This window comes from Rhinolophus sinicus, linkage group LG05 (assembly GCF_036562045.2).
Source record: "Rhinolophus sinicus isolate RSC01 linkage group LG05, ASM3656204v1, whole genome shotgun sequence".
Classification (NCBI taxonomy): Eukaryota; Metazoa; Chordata; class Mammalia; order Chiroptera; family Rhinolophidae; genus Rhinolophus; species Rhinolophus sinicus.
In genome coordinates, this window is record NC_133755.1 from 156,373,852 (window position 1) to 156,389,424 (window position 15,573).

At 36.6% G+C, this 15,573-nt stretch overlaps 1 protein-coding gene across 1 annotated transcript; it reads right to left on the reverse strand.

Moving 5' to 3' along the window:
• Window positions 1-8,917: 8,917 nt before the first annotated feature.
• LOC141571797 (trace amine-associated receptor 6-like) lies at window positions 8,918-14,988 on the reverse strand. Its single transcript, XM_074333957.1, has 2 exons — window positions 14,891-14,988; window positions 8,918-9,569 (listed from the first exon to the last, which is right to left on the reverse strand). Exons 1-2 carry the CDS (start codon window positions 14,986-14,988, stop codon window positions 8,918-8,920), a joined length of 750 nt encoding a protein of 249 aa, XP_074190058.1.
• Between the last annotated feature and the right edge of the window lie 585 nt (window positions 14,989-15,573).

The window sequence follows — 15,573 nt, forward strand, 5'->3', positions numbered from 1 at the left end:
GCCACATTTTATTAGCATCTTTTCCTAATTTATCAGAGCTAGAATAACACTCAAAACACTCTGCCCCCTCAAGAAAGTAGCTAAATAATTGCAAATATCTAAAGCCCTTAAGATTGAATCCCCATAGTGCAATGTGTGGAAAGAAAGAAACTTTAGTAATGATTATATTTATGCTATAAATAAGTTCTGCACTTCTAATCCCTTGATGACATTTGTCCTTTTCATGAAATAGAAAAGGAAATGGAAATAGTGCCTGTCTTTGAAAACCTTTGTCCAGAATTTGAAAGCCATGTTGTTTATTTTTACTAATTATTGAGATTGCATTTTTATTTTTGTAAGAACAATTTGTTTATGATTTATGTTTGTCACTAAAGCTCTTTCAATAAAACTCTTCATCACTTCCAGTATTTGTTTGTGCTAAAGAAATTAAATGCAGAATTATATATTAAACACTGGAATGCTTCAGGTTTAGCTTTAATAATTCTGATTTGGAAAAGTGGGAGAGCAGAGTACAAGGTATTTTTCTCAAGGAGATATAAAACAAACTATATGTACAAACAAAATGTAGTTCCTGCTAAGGTGTTTTTGTTTGTTCTTTTCTGTGTTTCTTTTTAAATAGGAATAATGTGGAAGATATTTAAAAAACAAAATGTTTAATTTCTGGAAAGTGGAGATTCCTATATTATGACTCTGTATGTTACCTTTGAGAAATTAAGCTTATTGTCTTCAAGCTCTAGAAAAGATCTCAGCTGAGGCTATGAAAAATATTTTTCTGATGCATGACTTCTGGTCATTTTTAAAATCAGCTTTTTGATATTAGGTGTACTTTGTATTTGAAAATTTCACACTTTTAAAGTGTGCAGGTTGATGACATAATAAATCTATCCATCCACGCAACCACTTCCAATACCAAGATATAGAATATTTCCAACACCTCAGCAGTTTTCCTTGTGCCCTTTTAATAGTCAATCTATCCCCACATCTCCCTCCTCCTGCCCTAGGCAATCACTGGTCTCCATTCTATCACTGCTGATTAGTTTTCCTGGTATGAAAATGACATGCAAATAGCATCATATACTATGAACTCTTCTGTGACCAGCTGCTTTCTCTCAGCTCAAGGTCTGTAACATTTATCCATTTATTAGGTATATTATCAGTTCATGCCTTGTTATTGCTAAACAGTATGCCACTGTGTTAATATACCACAATTATTTTATCCATGTGTCTGTTGACTGACATTTGAACTTATGTTCAGTCTGGGGTTGTTAATAGTATTGGTATGAACATCCATACGCAATTCTTTGCATAGACATGTGTTAGTATATCTTTCAGTAAACTCCTTGGAGACGAATTGCTAGATCATATGGGAAGCGTATGTGTAACTATACAAGAAACTATAAACTGTCTTCTAAAGTAATTGAACCATTTTGTACTCCCACCAGCAATCTATGAATGTTCCAATTGCTCCAAGTCCTCGTCAATACTTGTCATTGCCATTTCTTTTTATTTTAACCATATTAGATGCTATGTAATAGAATCTCATGTTTTAAATTTTATGAATGGTGATGTTGGGAATTTGTCCATGTTGTTATTGGCCTCTACTGTGTCTACTTTGGTTAACTATACATTAACATTTTTGACCATTTTTTAGTAGATTTCAAATTTTATTATTTTTGAGTTGACTGGGTGCAAGTCCTCTAGAAATATATGTTATGAATATTGTACTTTTCATTTTATTGAGAGTATTTTTTGAAGAGTAGAAGATTTTAATTTTGATAAAAAACTACTTATAAATTTTTACAGTTAATGCTTTTGTTTCTTGTCTAAGAAACCTTTGCCTAAAATAATGTCACAACTATTTTCTTCTGCGCTTCTTTTAGAATTTTTATAATTTTAGTGTTTATGTTTAGGTCGATGATTCTTGTCTTATTAGTTTTAAATACGTTGTGAGGCATTTGAAGGCATTAAAGACCCTGTTTCCAGTGGTAGCAAAGAAACTGGCAGCCCATTACCTACTATGCTAAAACATTTACTCACAGTATCTGTAGATACCTGTAAGCAAGGGCCTACGGAAGAAAAGGCTCTGGGTGACATGTATTTGCTGCCTTATACAACATTTTAGTTAAAATGACAAGTATAATGAGTTGGTTTGTTTTTTTTAACTGCTCAGGAGAACGTAGGGGAAGAAAATGATGAGCTAGAAAGGCTATAAATTACAAGTTCAAGTTCCATATAACGGACCTGAAAGCTACAATGAATACTTTGAAAGAATGGAACCCATATTTTCTATAGCCATAGGAGTGAGTTTCTGAACACCATACCCCAACCCTAATTCTGTAGGTGGCTAAATTAAAATGCAAATTGAATTCTCAAACTCCCACGGCATCTTTTGCTAAAATTCTGGCATTGATTGGGAAGGAAAGGGATACTAAAAATTAGGATGGTGACAGATAGGCAGGCCCATATGAAACTGGCAACTTCCATCTCCTAAATTCTGTCAAGCCTTTATTGCCAGTAGAGGAAGCTTTCTCACGGCTGCCTGAGGAGGTCAGTTCCCCTTGCCTGAAGAAGCTATAATCCTCTCACCTGAGCTAGCTGCCTTACAATGGATCATTGGCCCTCCTCAGACCACCCCTAAGACCCCTTCCCTATAGACCTATAATCAGACTCAGGTCCCAGCAGCCCCAAAGGATGAGGTACAAAGTGTGACCCATGAGGACATACAACACAAGACCAGAAGAAGGCATGACTTTGCAAATCTACATTAACAGAAACCTAAGAAATATCTGTATGTGGGAATGGAACTCAAGGGTGTGATAACAATGTGGAAGGGATGTAAAGTGGAATTAGGCTGAATGTATTCATAAGAGGTTATGAGGCAGCACATGATTAATATTTAGTCAAGGAAGAGATGGAAGATCTTAAAGACATGCAGCAAAACAATGTTACAAATAATTTAATAATGTTAAGATGTCATTTCCAAGATATTTTAATCACTTTAAGATGTAGCTCCTAAAATGATACAAGGTGGCAGACTAAACTCTGTGCCTGCCTCCTTCCATGAACACATTAAAATTACAACTAAATTCTAGAACAATCAACCTGGAGAACTATCTGAACTCTAGCCCCATAGAAGTCCTATGATTAAAATATAAAGAAGCCATGTCAAGATTGGTGGGAGGGACAGAGAGGCTGAATGGACCCCAAACCTTTGTGTGGTGGTTGAGAATCAGGAGGCAGATCTTGGCTGCAGAGGTTTCCCCCAGAGGAGTGAGGGACCCGAAACCCTCACACCAGGCTCCCCAGCCCAGAGTACTGGTGCCAGTACCAGGAGCCCCCACAACACCTGGCTGTGAAAAATAGTGGGGATTCCGACCACCAGGTGCGACGGAAGGCTGTGGGAAACCCAGATGTCCTCTTAACGGGCCCACATACAGACTCACTCACAGGCACTTACCTTAGGCTCCAGTGGAGGGATAGTAACTTGAGGGTGTCAGGGACAAAAGGTGGGAAAAACTGAGGTATGCGGCTTCCTGGGAAGACTGAGGGGCAACACGCATTTTCCCTGTGTGAGGTCTTCTTCCCTTCAGCAGGTAGGCGGACGCCATCTTTCTTGTGTTGAGCCCGCCCCCACAAGGCCAAATCTGAATCTGATTGGTCTGGTGAGCTCTGGGGCTCTGCCCTGCTGACTCATTGTGACCCTGCCCTATTCAACTCCCCCAATGCCCAAGGCATATTTTCCCAGAGCAGCCAGTCCTGCCCCACTGCACTCTTTCTGGGCAAAATATTGGAGTCCCTGGGCCCCATGGTGCAGCAACTGGCCTTGATGTGCTCTGAGAATTTTGCTGAGTAACTCCAGGCTCAGCACTGGCACCAAATCAGAGTCTGTGTTAACATAATGACCACAACCCTTCCCACTATAGTGAATCTCAGAGGCCCTGCCTTACACAACTTGCATACCACATGAGGCTCTATTAGTAGCTGAACCTTAAGAAAGCCAGCAGGTGGCAGCAGGACTCAGGGTGGCCAGGCTTTTTGTGGAGCTATCCCAGGCCTGGTACTGGTGGCTGCCATCCTCGGTTCGTTTCATGGTCTCTCCCACGCGCCTCGAGGCTTAGAACAGACAGCAAACAACCACAGATCACTTTGTAGCTCCTACCAGGTATTTCCCAAGGAGTCACAGGCAGTGAGTGACCTGGGTCTGCACCAGAGACCCTCCAAAGAGCCCCAGAGCCAATAAACTTGGAGGTTGGCTTCAGACCGTAGCAGACCATCTCCTAAACAGCCCCACAAGCAACACACACAAAGGGTGGTCTGAACAGGTACCAGAGTATGCTGGGGTGAATCCCACACAGTGGTATAAGCTCCCTGGCACAACAGCCTGTAAGCTGTGGACAGGGCCAAAGCTCATAGCCAATCAGCCTGAGGGTCAATCCCACCCACTGATGTGCCAATAGAGATCAAGTCTCAACTGTAACAAGAAGGCACACAATTCCCACACACGGGATACTCTGGAGCACCCAGAGCAGGTGACCATGGAGACTCTGCCAATTATGTCCCACAGGACACTTACTATATAAGGCTACCTGGCCAAGACTAGGAGACATGGAAGACCTACCTAACACAGAAAAAAACAGAGAGGCAGACAAAACGAGTAAACAATGAAATACGTCTCAAATGAAAGAACAGGAGAAGAATCCAGAAAAAGAACTAAACAAAATAGAGGTAAGTAACTTACCAGAGCTAGAGTTCAAAATAGTAGTCATTAGGATGCTCAAGGAACTTAGTGAGAACTTCAACAGAGATAGCAAACTAAGACAGACATAGAAGCCATAAAAAAGAACCAAGTGAAGTGAAGAATACAGTAACTGAAAGGAAGAATGCACTGCAAGGAATCACCAGCAGAGAGGAAACAAGGGATCAAATCAGCAGTTTGGAAGACAAGGTAGCAGAAAACACCAAATCAGAACAGCAAAAAGGAAAACATATCCAAAAAATGTAGGGAGAGTTTAAGAGACCTCTGGGACAACATTAAGAGTAACATTTGCATCATAGTGGTAACAGAAGAAAAGAGAAAAAGCAAGAGATTGAGAACCTATTGTCGAAATAATGACTAAAAACTTTCCTAACCTGGCAAAGGAAATAGACATACAAGTCCAGGAAGTGCAGAGAGTCCCAAACAGGATGAACCCAAACAGGCCCTCACCTAGACTTATTATTAGAATGGCAAAGGCTAAAGACAAAGTGAGAATTTTCAAAGCAGCAAGAGAAAGGCAAATAGTAACTTATAAGAAAGCTCCCCTAAGATTTTCAGCTGATTTCTTAACAGAAACTTTGCAGGCCAGAACTAACTGACAAAATATTTGAGGTGATGAAAAGCAAGGACCTACAACCAAGGGTACTCTACCCAGCAAAGCTGTCATTTAAAATCAAAGGAAAGATAAAGAGATTCCCAGATATGAAAAAGCTAAAGAGTTCATCACTACCAAACCAATATTACAAGAAATCTTAGAGGGATTTCTTTAAGACGGGAGGTAGGGGGAAAAGGTCAAAATTACGAATAATAAAATGTCAATTGCTTTTAATGTAAATAGAATAAATTCTCCAATCAAAAGACAGAGGGTGGGGAAATGGATAAGAAAACAAGACCTTTACATATGTTGACTACAAGAAACTCACTTCAGATTGAAGGACAGACACAGACAGAAAGTAAAGAGATGGAAAAGATATCTCATGAAAATGGAATAAAAAAAAACCAAAAGAGCTGGGGTAGTAATGCTTACTTGTAAAATAGACAAAATAGACTTTAAAACAAAGTAGAGACAATGAAGGACCCAGTAATCCCACTACTGGGTATTTTTTGGGAGAAACCCAAAACACTATTTCTAGGGGACGTGTGCATCCATAAATTCACTGCAGCATTTTTTACAATGGCGAAGATGTGGAGGCATCCTGCATGTCTGTTAGTGGAAGAATGGATAAAGAAAATGTGGTACTTATATACAATTAAATATCGCTCGATCATGGAAGGGGATGGGTTCCTGCCATCTGTGGTGACATGAATGAACCTAGAGGGTATTCTGCTGAGTGGAGTATATCAGACAAAGACAGAAGCAATATGATTTCACTTATGTGTGGAATCTAAGCACAAAATTAACACACAAAAAAAAACAGAAACAAACTCAGACACAGAGAACATTTTGATGGTTGCCAGATGGAAGGGCGGTTGGGGACATGGGTGAAAAAAGGGGAAGGGATTAAGAAGTACATATTGGTTGTTTCAAAGTAGGTATGGGGATGTAAGGTATAGCATAAGGAATACTGTCAATAATATTTTAATAACTACGTATGGTGTCAGATGTGAACTAAATTTGTTGGGATGATAGACGAGAAGGGGTTGGGGGCAGGGTGAAAAAGGTGAAAGGATCAAGAAGTACAAACAGTAGTTACAAAACAGTCATGGGGATGTAAATTAAAGCACAGAGAATATAGCCAATAATATGGTAATAACTATATATAGCGCTAGATGGGCAATAGACTACTCAGGGGGATCACTTCTTAAATTATGTAAATGTCTAACCATTATGCTATACACCTGAAATTAATATAAAATAATACTGAATGTCTACTGTAGTTGAAAAATTTAACAAAAGGGGGGGGGATGAAGGGAAATAAGAGGTCCAAATTTCAAGGTATAAAACAAATAAGTCATGGGAATGTAGTATATAGCTTGAGGAATATAGTCAATAATGTTGTTATAGCTTGGTATAGTGTCAGATGGTTGCTGTATTTATCATGGAGATCACTTCTTTAGGTATATAAATATTGAATAACTATGGTGTAACCCTGTAACTTATAATATTTTATATTAGCTATTTTTAAATAAATTTTTTAAAAAGATGTACCTCTTAAATTATACCAAAGCAGTTACAATTTAGATTCATTAGGTATGAAAAAATTATACTAGGGATATATATATATACATATATATGTATATATGTGTATATATATGCATGTATATATACTTATATGTATATGTATGTGTATATATATATTCAGAATATATTTTTATTAAATTAAAACAAGCAAACCTAACTTCAAAATTATGGTAATAACAGTTTTTATACGTTAATTTATTCAGAAACATTCAAGCGATAGAGATAAATAACATAGTAAATCCACCCCCATATCACACACTGTCCATTATACATAAAGTTAGACTTTGTAAAAGCATATAGAAGTATGTACATATATAACGACCATATTCTATATACTATTTTATAGTCTTTTAAAACAGATGTTGTGGTTTTCTTTCCATGTCTATTTATACAGAACTTGTTAGAAATTTTTAAAGGCTTTATAATATTCCATTACATAGGAGGAGCATAATTCATTTAATTTATCCCATATTAATCTAGGCTTTTTACCAGTAATAATTAAGTTATACAATGAGTGTTCCTGTTATGTTTGCTTCCTTTCCTGGCTCTTTTCTCAGGATTACTTGCCAGAAATGGAACTATAGAGTCAAAATGACATGCATGTTTTACATTTTTTATAAAATGTTTAATTCCCCTCAGAAACTGGAAACTCTATCATGTTCTCTGGAGATGCAGGTGAGCGTGATCAATTCTCTCACAAGTGTGCTCAGTTTCCTACGCTTTCATTAAGCATGGGGATTACGGATCCTTCTAAGATTTGCTAACTTGGTATATGAAACTCCATCACACTTTCATTAAAATTTTTTGATTATTTTTACATCTGGCATTTTAATTAGCCATTTCAATTTTTTCTGTTGAAATTGCCTGTTAATTTGTCCAGTGGGGTGTTTGTCTGTGTCTCACTGCTGTATAAAAGGCCTTTATATTTTTAAATCTATTAACCCTCTCTTCATCTTGTATGCTGCCCATAGTTTTCCAAGCTTGATTTTTTTTCTAGGCATGGCCAGGTTTTCTTTTAAATTTAAAAAATTAAATCAAGAACATAAATCTATAGGTTTTCAGTCATGATCCCTCCAATGAAAAATTTATAAAAGCAGTATTTTCTTTGAGTTTTTAAACATCTGCAAAATTAGGTTTGAGTTTATTAATAATATGAGGCAAGATGCTTAACATATTTTTTTTTTTTAGCTTAACATATTTTTACAGAAAGCTATATGCCACATTACCACTTCTTTAAAAATCCATCCTTTTCCCATAACTTACAATATATTGTTATTTTTGTCATCAGTAATCTACAAACTTCGGCTAGTGTTTACAGAAAAAAAAAATAGACAGAAAATCGACTTCCTTCATGATTAGAAGGTAAAGCAACAACCCTCATGGAATGAGAAAGCAATCACATACAAGGAACATCACTGTTGTGGAAATTACACCATCTGGTCATGGTTATTCCCACATTTGAAAAATACCCACAAAATATAAATTATGAGGAAGGTCCTGAATCTGAAATGGCAGATATATATATATAAGGCTCAGCGATCTCTACGAGCTCCAGAAAGTCCAGACCCCAAAAACAAGCTTCTCAAAATGAAGGCAAAGTTAACCAAGTCCAGAGAAAGACAGGAAATACAAGACTTACCCAGGGAACAGGGAACCAGGAAACCTTTGAAAATGACAGAAAAATAAGCTTGAAAGGAAGGCCTGGAAAAGGATAATAATTAACAACTGACAAAGCACAGAAATGGATTGATTTGGGGAAACTAATAAAATCATCTTTATGTTAACCATTTTTTAGTAAATATGTTCCTATCAAATTCTTGAAGATATTCAACTTACCAAGAAAAGAAAAGCATAAAAGTTATGCTACTGATATTGAGGTACCATTTCTCCCCAATTTAATGGATCATTTTCACGTACTGTATTTCACATCACAATTACTGGGACATTCCCAACATATCACCAATTCTTAAATTTAAAGTTTAGGCTAATTTAGAAAATAAATTTACGTTTGATGAACTGTCTTTTAATACTTGGCCATTAATAATACATTTTATTGCTCTCCTAAACCAAAGGTAAAATAAAGCATAAATCAAATGATTTAGAGCAGAGTTATAATAACCAAACCAGCAAAATATCTCATAAACATATGAAGGTGTTATAAAACCCAAAAAAGAATCAATAAATGAATCAATCATATATACTAACCACAAGATCAAAAATGCTACCACTGTAATAACTAGCGTTTTAGCTGCTTTTCTTTCTCTCTTCACCACCCTAATTTTGTACGTCCCTGATAACTCTTCCACTTTACTATTAATGTTTTCAATCCTTTTAGCCTGTTTTCTAGCCACCAGAAAAATATTACTGTACAGAATTATCATAACACAAGTAAGGGTGAAAAATAATAGAAAATCCATCCAAATCCAAAATTGATTTACAACAACTTGACAACCCCCTATACAGTTGAGGGCACTAGATAATTCCTCAAGCCCATTGTCATAAGCACCTGTATAGAACACAGCACCGCTGTACACAAGGGGCAGGATCCAGGAAATGCCGATATATATCCCTGACACAGACACCGTGACCTTGGTAGGATAGACCAGAGGGTACAGTGCAGTGATCAGGCATCTACATCATCCCTGAGGTGGTCTCCCTAATAAGACAAGTGTCCATCGGATACTCTACAAAATCTTTACAACATTATTGATTACATTCCTCAAATTGACTTTCGTATCCCCGTGGTAATCTTGTGGTTACTGATTGTGCTTTCTAATCCCCTCACCTTCCCCATTATCCCCAACCCCTCTCCCATCTAGCAACCTTCCGTTTTTCGTCAATGTCTCTGAGACTGTTTCTGATTAGTTCATTCATTTATTCTTTTCTTTAGATTCCACATATATGTGAGATCATATGGTATTTGTCTTTCTCTGTCTGACTTATTTCACTTATTATAATGTTCTCTAGATCCATCCATATTGTTGCAAAGAGTGTAAGATTTCATTCTTCTTTATGGCTGCATAATACTCCATTGTATAAATGTACCACAGTTTCTTAATCCAGTTGTCTATCGATGGGCATTTTGGTTGTTTCCATGTCTTGGCTAATGTGCATAGTGCTGCAATAAACATAGAGATGCATAAATTTTTTCATATTAGGGTTTTGGGTTTCTCCAGATAGATACTTAGGAGTGGAATTGCTGGGTCATAAGGTAGTTCCATTTCCAGATTTTTGAGATACCTCCATACTGCTTTCCAAAGTGGCTGCACCAATCTGCAATCCCACCAACTCCACCAACAGTGTACGAGGGTTCCCTTTTCTCCACATCCTCGCCAGGACTTGTTGTTTGTTGATTTATTGATTATAGCTATTTTGACTGGGGTAAGATGGTATCTCATTGTGGTTTTTATTACTCTAATGATTAGTGAGGTTGAGCATTTTTTCGAATGTCTGTTTGCCATCCGTATGCCCTCTCTAGAAAAATGTCTCTTCATGTCCTCTGCCCATTTTTTAATCGGGTTGTTTGCTTTCTGGAATTGAGTTGAGTTTTTTATAAATTTTGGATATTAACCCCTTATTGGATATATCAATGAATTTAGTAAAGTAGCAGGATACAAAATTAACATTCAGAAACCAGTTGCATTTGTATATACCAATAATAAAATATCAGAAGGAGAAATTAAGAAAACAATCCCATTTGCAATTGCTTCAAAGACTTTAAAATACGTAGGAATAAATTTAACCAAAGAAGTGAAAAATCTATACTCAGAAAATTATAAGACACTGATGAAAGAAATAAAAGAATATACAAATAGATGGAAACACATACCATGCTCATGGATAGGAAGAATTAAGATCGTTAAAATGTCCATACAGCCTAAGGCAATATATAGATTCAACGCATTTCCTATCAAACTACCAAGGTAATTTTTCACAGAAATAGAACATATAATCCTAAAATTTATATTGAACCATAAAACACCCCAGATCACCTTGGCATTTTTGAGAAATAAGAACAAAATAGGAGGTATAATGATACCTGACATCAAATTATACTACAAGGCTACAGTAACCAAAACAGCATGGTACTGGCATAAAAATAGACACATAGATCAAAGGAACAAAATAGAGAGCCCAGAAGTAAATCCATGCCTAATGGTCATTTAATCTACGACTATAGAAGCAAGAATTTAAGGTGGCATGAAGACAGTCTATTCAATAAATGGTGCTGGGAAACCTGGACAGACACATGCAAGAAAATGAAGCTGGACTAACTCCCTATACCATATACAAGAATAAATTCAAAATGGATTAAAAACTTAAATGTAAGATCTGAAACCATAAAACTCCTAGAAGAAAATATAGGAAGAAAGTTTACAGACATTTCCCACAGTAAGATGTTTACTGTATATCCCCTCGGGCAAAGGAAGTAAGAGAAAAAATAAATATGTGGGTTTACATCAAACTAAAAAGTTTTTTTCACAGCAAAGGAAACCATCAATAAAACAAAAAAGGATCCTACTGAATGGGAGAAGATATTTCCCCTGTGCTTCTTTTTTTTTTTTTTATTTTAGATTTTATTGGGGAAGGGGAATAGGACTTTATTGGGGAACAGTGTGTACTTCTAGGACTTTTTTTTTCCAAGCCAAGTTGTTGTCCTTTCAGTCTTAGTTGTGGAGGGCACAGCTCAGCTCCAGGTCCAATTGCTGTTGCTAGTTGCAGGAAGCGTAGCCCACCATCCCTTGCGGGAGTCGAACTGGCAACCTTGTGGTTGACAGGATGTGCTCCAACCAACTGAGCCATCTGGGAGCTCAGCGGCAGCTCAGCTTGAGGTGCTATGTTCCATCTTAGTCGCAGGGGGCGGAGCCCACCATCCCTTGCGGGAGTCGAGGAATTGAACTGGCAACCCTGTAATTGAGAGCCCACTGGCCCATGTGGGAATCGAACTGGCAGCCTTCGGAGTCAGGAGCATGGAGCTCTAACTGCCTGAGCCACTGTCCGGCCCTTCCCTGTGCTGTTAATGTCTGAACCTTCCAGGAGCTTTTGGAGCAACAGATAAGCCTCTTCTGCTTAATCGCTTGGCAGAATCTTGGAATGTTAACTTGTAGCATTGTGGGACCAGTAATTCAGCCTTGGGATCAGGTATTAATTACAGACATTGCCAGAAGTTTTGCAAGTGGAAAAATCAATTATCATTAGCAGTGGTCATTTCTACATCACCTTTTCTCACTTGAAAACAGTGCGTAGTTCATTTCCCCAACTTTCCTCAGTAGCGTTCTCACTTTAACATAGTACGTATTTTACTTTCCCAGAATTTTCTGAGGTCAAAAATATTATACTAATACTGCAAGGAAACTTCTATTAAAAAGAGTATAAACAATCTATGCTATAGTTTTATATTTTTCTCCCTGAAATATTTTACACTATTGATTCAATGAAAGTCTTTTTGGAATGTGTATCAAGAGTATTTTGTATAATGAAACTAAATTGTAGTAGAATAGTGGTATATAAACATTTATTTCTTTTCCCTTTTTGATTTATCTGTGGAGTGGTTCAATTAAAATAATTGAAGTATTTTTTCTTTCATTGGTTTCACTGAGAATTTCCATTGCTTTCAAACAGATACTGAGCATTAATTATATGTAATACCCATGTCAGGAATTGCTAAAGATAAAAAATGTATTTTATATATTATTTTCCTAAAGGAAAGTAATTTTGTAGATAATATGGACAACGTATTTTAAAATACATTATGGAGGACCAGAAAAGTGTCAGAGATGCTAAGTCCTATGAGCATAGAACTAGTTGCCATCACAAGGCTGGTACTTGTATTGTCATTCCTATACCATTGTCTTTTCACCCACATGTGGCCCCATGGCCTGAGGGTTCACATCATATTATCACTCAAAATAATATGGACTAAGACACCAGATCATGTTAATACAGAGCATTACAATGGAAGTTCCTGGATCTTGCCTAGATTCTATTTCTCTAAGTTCTGATTGCTCATTATTTCCTTCATTAATATGATAAAAAAATATATTTATTACCTAAATTCAGCACATAACTAGAGGTGACATTTTAGAAGCATTGTCTTAAGAGTCCAGATCAAGACAAGATGATTCAATATTATCACATGGTATATTGTTTTTGTTGGAAGACAATGAGTATATCAGTAGCATGACAGTCAATAAATAAAGTTACATGATTTATTTAAGAAATTAAAAGAATGAGAAATGAAAATATCACTATTTGCAGATGATATAACTAAAAACAAATTTGTCTAAGCCTGCCTTGATGAGAACTAGTGCCAGAGACCAACAATACTTTCCCTAGCATAGAAACAGAGATTACGAACATATATTTCTCATGATTATTTAGTTTACTTAAGATGTTAATACACTCAGTGACTTTCGATTATACCACATATATCACCTAAGGAAATTCTCCTATTATATTTATTAAAAACTCTATATGTGCAACATTTGCTTCCAGTAATGATGGACTAGTTTATGTAGACCAGTCCTCCTGCTGAGGACAACTAGAAAAATCTGTGGAAAAAATTTTTTTTTAATCTTTAAAATATCAGAGAGATTTAAATGAGGTCAAGAACTATCCAAGAACCAGGAAAAAAGGAAATTCAGAGAGGTGAATCTAACAGGTAGGGCAGTTTTTTGTTACAGATAGCCAACTCCAGAAGAAACAGAGAGGATGAAAAACTAAGCAGAACTCTTGACAACCTTGTAGGGTTAGTTGGAAACTACTAGATTTTAGATCCTAACAAGAAGGACGAGCCCAGGTCACATATCTACTGCCAATATTTGTGATTAAAACCTTGAGAACTAATATTCCCTAAACATACAGGTAAACCGCTACTTCAAATTTTCTCAATTCCTATACTAGAGATTAGGATAATCCGAGATTGCTAATTCTCCTAGGAAAATGCCAGAAGCAAATGTAAATTTTCTCTGGAGAAAGATAATATTATCTCACTTCTCAAATTATTACCTCAATGTTTTTACATAAAATGTCTCAAATTGAATAAAAAAATATTACCGAAAAAAAGGAGAGTGAAACCCAACGGAAACAACAGACAATTTAAAAAAAAAACACAGGAAATTTCTGTAATGCTTTAAAATAACTAAGCTGAATACCTTTAACAGTTTTGAATACAATTATGCTGACCATATACAAGGAAATAACAATCAAGTTTGAAAACTTCAGTAGAGAAGTATAAACTGTTTTTAAAAATGGACATTGTAGATCTTAAAAATACTGGTCTCTACTTCTCAAGCTACCAAGAACTCAAGCACTGGTTAAATAGAAGTTTATTGACAGGATGTACACAAATATTACCTATGTGCTGGCTGCCCCTGGTTACTATTCCCACAGGTCAAAATTCATGTCACAGAAAGTTTATCCCTTGAAACATCTGATTATCTTTTTTTGACCACTTCAATAGCTTTTGAGAAAGGCAATTTCCAAATCACTTAAGTATGGAGGTGGTGGGAGTTACTAGAGTCTCTGAGAATTGGCCTCAGAGGGTGGAACTACATGGCATTAATGGATTTGGTGGCCGCATACTGGTTTAATCAGAATAAGAAGTCAAATGTGAGACGGAGAATTTGAGGATGCCCAAAAGATGCTCTAACACAAAAGCCCATGGGACAAGGGAAAATCAAAATGAAAATTAGAAAATTATGAAAGGAATGATGACAAGAGTAGGACAAAATAACAAAACAAACTGTAACAAATTAACAAAATTGTGGTACACAGGGGGGAAAATCTGATTTTGGCCAGGATGAAATAGTTTGCATCAAGCAAACCTTCTCACTGAGAACAATTATAAAACTCAGGTGAACACATAGAACAACATTTGAAGCCTTAGAGAGCAAGCAATACAGCCTGGAATTTATAGGACAAACTCATAGAGAGAAGGGAAAAACACTGACGTGAGCTGGGCCTTCTCCAGCAAGTTAAAGATCAATACAAGGAAAAGGAGGGCATCTCCAGGGCCTGCTCTGCCTCTCAATCCATTCGGACTAGTCATTGCCCACCTCTTGCCTATGGTTTTTTAAGTGTTTTGAAATATCAACTCGGATATTGACCTAGAACTCAAGAGGTTACATTCTGAAGAGCACTTCATACCGATAAATTTATTTCTGATCATGAAAGCTGAAATATGGAAAATTTGAGAACAAATTCTGAATTACTAAATATCTTTAATTAATTATTTCCTTTCTAAGAAAGGAAGGAGATCTCTCAAAATGTATAAGATGGTGGGAAATATTCTACAAATTATTCAGGAAAAGCATGAAGAAATGGAACTCTAGTCATTTGATTCATCCTCCCCTCTTGTCTGGTGAGGAAATCTGGCTTATTGAATATGTCTCTAGATTTGGGACAGTCTGAGCTTGGTGCATCACAAACATGAAGTGGCTTTCCCATGTTAGCTGCTGACAGAGGGAAATTTGCTCTATTGACACTCCCTTTCCCATATTTTAATAATTCTCTGGGCAGATCTTAGTGATTTCCATCCAATCCCCAACATTTATAAGCCCATAACGTTATTTCTAATTCAGTCTAAAATTTTAAAATTACATCCAGTTTAGGAATCTTATTTTTCCTACCCCAA